The 8,061-nt window shown below is 62.0% G+C and overlaps 1 protein-coding gene across 1 annotated transcript in view; it reads left to right on the top strand.

Annotated features, from left to right (window-relative positions):
* Positions 1-3,896, top strand: part of LOC140715731 (uncharacterized) — a 41,080-nt gene extending 37,184 nt beyond the window's left edge. Inside the window, exon 7 of the mRNA XM_073028102.1 lies at positions 3,753-3,896. Coding sequence (XP_072884203.1) covers positions 3,753-3,896 — 144 coding nt within the window. The remainder of the gene's footprint in view (positions 1-3,752) is intronic.
* Positions 3,897-8,061: the final 4,165 nt, after the last annotated feature.

Raw genomic sequence — 8,061 nt, forward strand, 5'->3', positions numbered from 1 at the left:
CCCATCTCTGAGACCCCCTCCCTCCCTTACACCCCTCCCCGTCTCTGTGACCCCCTCCCTCCCTTACAGCCCTCCCCATCTCTGTGACCCCCTCCCTCCCCATCTCTGTGACCCCCTCCCTCCCCTACACCCCTCCCCATCTCTGTGACCCCCTCCCTCCCCTACACCCCTCCCCATCTCTGTGACCCCCTCCCTCCCTTACACCCCTCCCCGTCTCTGTGACCCCCTCCCTCTCCTACACCCCTCCCAATCTCTGTGACCCCCTCCCTCCCTTACACCCCTCCCCATCTCTGTGACCCCCTCCCTCCCTTACACCCCTCCCCATCTCTGTGACCCCCTCCCTCCCTTACACCCCTCCCTGTCTCTGTGACCCCCTCCCTCCCCATCTCTGTGACCCCCTCCCTCCCTTACACACCTCCCCATTTCTGTGACCCCCTCCCTCCCTTACACCCCTCCCCATCTCTGACCCCCTCCCCGTCTCTGTGACCCCCTCCCTCCCCTACACCCCTCCCCGTCTCTGTGACCCCCTCCCTCCCTTACACCCCTCCCCATTTCTGTGACCCCCTCCCTCCCTTACACCCCTCCCCATCTCTGTGACCCCCTCCCTCCCCTACACCTCTCCCCATCTCTGTGACCCCCTCCCTCCCTTACACCCCTCCCAATCTCTGTGACCCCCTCCCTCCCTTACACCCCTCCCCATCTCTGACCCCCTCCCTCCCCTACACCCCTCCCCATCTCTGACCCCCTCCCTCCCCTACACCCCTCCCCATCTCTGTGACCCCCTCCCTCCCCTACACCCCTCCCCGTCTCTGTGACCCCCTCCCTCCCTTACACCCCTCCCCATCTCTGTGACCCCCTCCCTCCCCTACACCCCTCCCCGTCTCTGTGACCCCCTCCCTCCCTTACACCCCTCCCCATTTCTGTGACCCCTTCCCTCCCTTACACCCCTCCCCATCTCTGACCCCCTCCCTCCCTTACACCCCTCCCCGTCTCTGTGACCCCTTCCCTCCCTTACACCCCTCCCTGTCTCTGTGACCCCCTCCCTCCCTTACACCCCTCCCCATTTCTGTGACCCCCTCCCTCCCTTACACCCCTCCCCATCTCTGACCCCCTCCCTCCCCTACACCCCTCCCCATCTCTGACCCCCTCCCTCCCCTACACCCCTCCCCGTCTCTGTGACCCCCTCCCTCCCTACACCTATCCCCATCTCTGTGACCCCCTCCCTCCCTTACTCCCCTCCCCATCTCTGACCCCCTCCCTCCCCTACACCCCTCCCCGTCTCTGTGACCCCCTCCCTCCCCTACACCCCTCCCCGTCTCTGTGACCCCCTCCCTCCCTTACACCCCTCCCAATCTCTGTGACCCCCTCCCTCCCTTACATCCCTCCCCATCTCTGACCCCCTCCCTCCCCTACACCCCTCCCCATCTCTGTGACCCCCTCCCTCCCCTACACCCCTCCCCGTCTCTGTGACCCCCTCCCTCCCCTACACCCCTCCCCATCTCTGACCCCCTCCCTCCCCTACACCCCTCCCCGTCTCTGTGACCCCCTCCCTCCCTTACACCCCTCCCCGTCTCTGTGACCCCCTCCCTCCCTTACACCCCTCCCCATCTCTGACCCCCTCCCTCCCCTACACGCCTCCCCATCTCTGTGACCCCCTCCCTCCCTTACACCCCTCCCCGTCTCTGTGACCCCCTCCCTCCCCTACACCCCTCCCCGTCTCTGTGACCCCCTCGCTCCCATACACCCCTCCCCGTCTCTGTGACCCCCTCCCTCCCTTACACCCCTCCCCGTCTCTGTGACCCCCTCCCTCCCTTACACCCCTCCCCGTCTCTGTGACCCCCTCCCTCCCTTACACCCCTCCCCATCTCTGTGACCCCCTCCCTCCCTTACACCCCTCCCCATCTCTGACCCCCTCCCTCCCCTACACCCCTCCCCATCTCTGTGACCACCTCCCTCCCCTACACCCCTCCCCGTCTCTGTGACCCCCTCCCTCCCTTACACCCCTCCCCGTCTCTGTGACCCCCTCCCTCCCTTACACCCCTCCCCATCTCTGTGACCCCCTCCCTCCCCTACACCCCTCCCCGTCTCTGTGACCCCCTCCCTCCCTTACACCCCTCCCCGTCTCTGTGACCCCCTCCCTCCCCATCTCTGTGACCCCCTCCCTCCCTTACACCCCTCCCCATTTCTGTGACCCCCCTCCCTCCCTTACACCCCTCCCCATCTCTAACCCCCTCCCTCCCCTACACCCCTCCCCATCTCTGACCCCCTCCCTCCCCTACACCCCTCCCCGTCTCTGTGACCCCCTCCCTCCCTTACACCCCTCCCCGTCTCTGTGACCCCCTCCCTCCCCTACACCTCTCCTCATCTCTGTGACCCCCCTCCCTCCCCTACTCCCCTCCCCGTCTCCGTGACCCCCTCCCTCCCTTACACCCCTCCCCATCTCTGTGACCCCCTCCCTCCCCAAACCCCTCCCAATCTCTGTGACCCCCTCCCTCCCTTACACCCCTCCCCATCTCTGTGACCCCCTCCCTCCCCTACACCCCTCCCCGTCTCCGTGACCCCCTCCCTCCCTTACCCCCTCCCCGTCTCTGTGACCCCCTCCCTCCCTTACATCCCTCTCCATCTCTGTGACCCCCTCCCTCCCCATCTCTGTGACCCCTCACTCCCCTACACCCCTCCCCATCTCTGTGACCCACTCCCTCCCTTACACCCCTCCCCATCTCTGTGACCCCCTCCCTCCCCTACACCCCTCCCTGTCTCTGTTACCCCCTCCCTCCCCTACACCCCTCCTCATCTCTGTGACCCCCTCTCTCCCCTACACTCCTCCCTGTCTCTGTGACCCCCTCCCTCCCTTACACCCCTCCCCATCTCTGTGACCCCCTCCCTCCCCTACACCCCTCCCCATCTCTGTGACCCCCTCCCTCCCTTACACCCCTCCCCATCTCTGTGACCCCCTCCCTCCCCTACACCCCTCCCTGTCTCTGTTACCCCCTCCCTCCCCTACACCCCTCCTCATCTCTGTGACCCCCTCCCTCCCTTACACCCCTCCCCATCTCTGTGACCCCCTCTCTCCCCTACACCCCTCCCTGTCTCTGTTACCCCCCTCCCTCCCTTACACCCCTCCCCATCTCTGTGACCCCCTCCCTCCCCTACACCCCTCCCTGTCTCTGTTACCCCCTCCCTCCCCTACACCCCTCCTCATCTCTGTGACCCCCTCCCTCCCTTACACCCCTCCCTGTCTCTGTTACCCCCCTCCCTCCCCTACACCCCTCTCCATCTCTGTGACCCCCCCCTCCCTTACACCCCTCTCCATCTCTGTTACCCCCTCCCTCCCCTACACCCCTCTCCATCTCTGTGACCCCCCCTCCCTTACACCCCTCTCCATCTCTGTGACCCCCTCCCTCCCCTACACCCCTCCCCATCTCTGTGACCCCCTCCCTCCCCGTCTCCGTGTCCCACATCATCAGCCAGGGCTGTGGGGTGAGGCTCAATGCCCCACTCACCTTCTGCGCATTGGAAGGTAGAAAATCACCTGCCCCACTGAACAAGTAGAGTCAGAGGGGACGTTCCACAGACTCCTGGAGACAATATTTGCCCCATATTTAAGAACGGTCATCCAATTCCCCTCCTGCTATGTGTGGAATTCTGCTGTGGATAGTCAAACGACAGGGACATCCCAGGAGGGTTTGGGCCTTCCCCCGACACACACACAGAGCAGAGGGCCTGACCTCTGACCCTCTGACCACCCACAGGAGCTCTATCTGGAGAACAACCTGATTGAGGAGATTCCGGGAGGATTGCTGAACAAAACCACCAACCTCACCATCCTGATTCTCCGGAATAACAGTCTTCAGGAAAACCGGATCTCTCCTCAGGCCTGGTTCCACCTGCGGTGAGTTTTCCACGGATTTCACTCCTCTCTGAACTCCAAAGTCTCGGTGTACGAGGGTAGGACACACAACGTGAATGGTGAGGAGTGTCGAGGGACAGAGGGGCCTCAGTGTACGAGGGTAGGACACTCACCCTGAATGGTGGGGAGTGTCGAGGGACAGAGGGACCTCGGTGTACGAGGGTAGGACACTCACCCTGAATGGTGGGGAGTGTCGAGGGACAGAGGGGCATCGGTGTACGAGGGTAGGACACACACCGTGAATGGTGGGAGTGTCGAGGGACAGAGGGACCTCGGTGTACGAGGGTAGGACACTCACCGTGAATGGTAGGAGAGTCGAGGGACAGAGGGGCCTCGGTGTACGAGGGACGGACACACACCATGAATGGTGGGGAGTGTCGAGGGACAGAGGGACCTTGGTGTACGAGGGTAGGACACTCACCGTGAATGGTGGGAGTGTCGAGGGTCAGAGGGACCTCAGTGTACGAGGGTAGGACACTCACCGTGAATGGTGGGAGTGTCGAGGGACAGAGGGGCCTCAGTGTACGAGGGTAGGACACTCACCGTGAATGGTGGGAGTATCGAGGGACAGAGGGACCTTGGTGTACGAGGGTAGGACACTCACTGTGAATGGTGGGAGTGTCGAGGGACAGAGGGACCTCGGTGTACGAGGGTAGGACCCTCACCCTGAATGGTGGGGAGTATCGAGGGACAGAGGGGCCTCGGTGTACGAGGGTAGGACACACACTGTGAATGGTGGGGAGTATCGAGGGACAGAGGGACCTCGGTGTACGAGGGTAGGACACACACTGTGAATGGTGGGGAGTGTCGAGGGACAGAGGGACCTCGGTGTACGAGGGTAGGACACACACTGTGAATGGTGGGGAGTGTCGAGGGACAGAGGGGCCTCGGTGTACGAGGGTAGGACACTCACCGTGAATGGTGGGAGTATCGAGGGACAGAGGGACCTCGGTGTACGAGGGTAGGACACTCACTGTGAATGGTGGGAGTGTCGAGGGACAGAGGGACCTCGGTGTACGAGGGTAGGACCCTCACCCTGAATGGTGGGGAGTATCGAGGGACAGAGGGGCCTCGGTGTACGAGGGTAGGACACACACTGTGAATGGTGGGGAGTATCGAGGGACAGAGGGACCTCGGTGTACGAGGGTAGGACACACACTGTGAATGGTGGGGAGTGTCGAGGGACAGAGGGACCTCGGTGTACGAGGGTAGGACACACACTGTGAATGGTGGGGAGTGTCGAGGGACAGAAAGGCCTCGGTGTACGAGGGTAGGACACACACCGTGAATGGTGGGGAGTGTCGAGGGACAGAGGGACCTCGGTGTACGAGGGTAGGACACACACTGTGAATGGTGGGGAGTGTCGAGGGACAGAAAGGCCTCGGTGTACGAGGGTAGGACACACACCATGAATGGTGGGGAGTGTCGAGGGACAGAGAGTCCTCGGTGTACGAGGGTAGGACACACACCGTGAATGGTGGGAGTGTCGAGGGACAGAGAGTCCTCGGTGTACGAGGGTAGGACACGCACACCGAATAGGGGGAGTGTCGAGGGACAGAGGGACCTCGGTGTACGAGGGTAGGACACACACCGTGAATGGTGGGGAGTGTCGAGGGACAGAGGGACCTCGGTGTACGAGGGTAGGACACACACCCTGAATGGTGGGAGTGTCGAGGGACAGAGGGACCTCGGTGTACAAGGGTAGGACACACACCCTGAATAGTGGGAGTGTCGAGGGGCAGAGGGACCTCGGTGTACGAGGGTAGGGCACACACCCTGAATGGGGGGAGTGTCGAGGGACAGAGGGACCTCAGTGTACGAGGGTAGGACACACACTCTGAATGGGGGGAGTGTCGAGGGACAGAATGACCTCGGTGTACGAGGGTAGGACACACACCGTGAATGGTGGGGAGTGTCGGACAGAGGGACCTCGGTGTACAACGGTAGGACACACGCCGTGAATGGTGGGGAGTGTCGAGGGGCAGAGGGACCTCGGTGTACGAGGGTAGGACACACACCCTGAATGGTGGGAGTGTCGAGGGACAGAGGGACCTCGATGTACAAGGGTAGGACCCACACCCTGAATGGTGGGAGTGTCGAGGGGCAGAGGGACCTCGGTGTACGAGGGTAGGACACACACTGTGAATGGTGGGGAGTGTCGAGGGACAGAGGGGCCTCGGTGTACGAGGGTAGGACACACACCCTGAATGGGGGGAGTGTCGAGGGACAGAGGGACCTCGGTGTACGAGGGTAGGACACACACCCTGAATGGTGGGGAGTGTCGAGGGACAGAGGGGCCTCGGTGTACGAGGGTAGGACACTCACCGTGAATGGTGGGAGTATCGAGGGACAGAGGGACCTCGGTGTACGAGGGTAGGACACTCACTGTGAATGGTGGGAGTGTCGAGGGACAGAGGGACCTCGGTGTACGAGGGTAGGACCCTCACCCTGAATGGTGGGGAGTATCGAGGGACAGAGGGGCCTCGGTGTACGAGGGTAGAACACACACTGTGAATGGTGGGGAGTATCGAGGGACAGAGGGACCTCGGTGTACGAGGGTAGGACACACACTGTGAATGGTGGGGAGTGTCGAGGGACAGAGGGACCTCGGTGTACGAGGGTAGGACACACACTGTGAATGGTGGGGAGTTTCGAGGGACAGAAAGGCCTCGGTGTACGAGGGTAGGACACACACCGTGAATGGTGGGGAGTGTCGAGGGACAGAGGGACCTCGGTGTACGAGGGTAGGACACACACTGTGAATGGTGGGGAGTGTCGAGGGACAGAAAGGCCTCGGTGTACGAGGGTAGGACACACACCATGAATGGTGGGGAGTGTCGAGGGACAGAGAGTCCTCGGTGTACGAGGGTAGGACACACACCGTGAATGGTGGGAGTGTCGAGGGACAGAGAGTCCTCGGTGTACGAGGGTATGACACGCACACCGAATGGGGGGAGTGTCGAGGGACAGAGGGACCTCGGTGTACGAGTGTAGGACACACACCGTGAATGGTGGGGAGTGTCGAGGGACAGAGGGACCTCGGTGTACGAGGGTAGGACACACACCCTGAATGGTGGGAGTGTCGAGGGACAGAGGGACCTCGGTGTACAAGGGTAGGACACACACCCTGAATAGTGGGAGTGTCGAGGGGCAGAGGGACCTCGGTGTACGAGGGTAGGGCACACACCCTGAATGGGGGGAGTGTCGAGGGACAGAGGGACCTCAGTGTACGAGGGTAGGACACACACTGTGAATGGTGGGGAGTATCGAGGTACAGAGGGACCTCGGTGTACGAGGGTAGGACACACACCCTGAATGGTGGGAGTGTCGAGGGACAGAGGGACCTCGATGTACAAGGGTAGGACCCACACCCTGAATGGTGGGAGTGTCGAGGGGCAGAGGGACCTCGGTGTACGAGGGTAGGACACACACCCTGAATGGGGGGAGTGTCGAGGGACAGAGGGACCTCAGTGTACGAGGGTAGAACACACACTGTGAATGGTGGGGAGTATCGAGGGACAGAGGGACCTCGGTGTATGAGGGTAGGACACACACTGTGAATGGTGGGGAGTGTCGAGGGACAGAGGGACCTCAGTGTACGAGGGTAGGACACACACTGTGAATGGTGGGAGTATTGAGGGACAGAAGGGGCTCGGTGTACGAGGGTAGGACACACACCGTGAAAGGTGGGGAGTGTCGAGGGACAGAGGGACCTCGGTGTACGAGGGTAGGACAAACACCCTGAATGGGGGGAGTGTCGAGGGACAGAGGGACCTCGGTGTACGAGGGTAGGACACACACCCTGAATGGTGGGGAGTGTCGAGGGACAGAGGGATCTCGGTGTACGAGGGTCGGACACACACTGTGAATGGTGAGAAGTGTCGAGGGACAGAGGGACCTCAGTGTACGAGGGTAGGACACACACTGTGAATGGTGGGGAGTATCGAGGTACAGAGGGACCTCGGTGTACGAGGGTAGGACACACACTCTGAATGGGGGGAGTGTCGAGGGACAGAATGACCTCGGTGTACGAGGGTAGGACACACACCGTGAATGGTGGGGAGTGTCGGACAGAGGGACCTCGGTGTACAACGGTAGGACACACACCGTGAATGGTGGGGAGTGTCGAGGGGCAGAGGGACCTGGGTGTA

The sequence above is a fragment of the Hemitrygon akajei genome, chromosome 24, assembly GCF_048418815.1.
Source record: "Hemitrygon akajei chromosome 24, sHemAka1.3, whole genome shotgun sequence".
Classification (NCBI taxonomy): Eukaryota; Metazoa; Chordata; class Chondrichthyes; order Myliobatiformes; family Dasyatidae; genus Hemitrygon; species Hemitrygon akajei.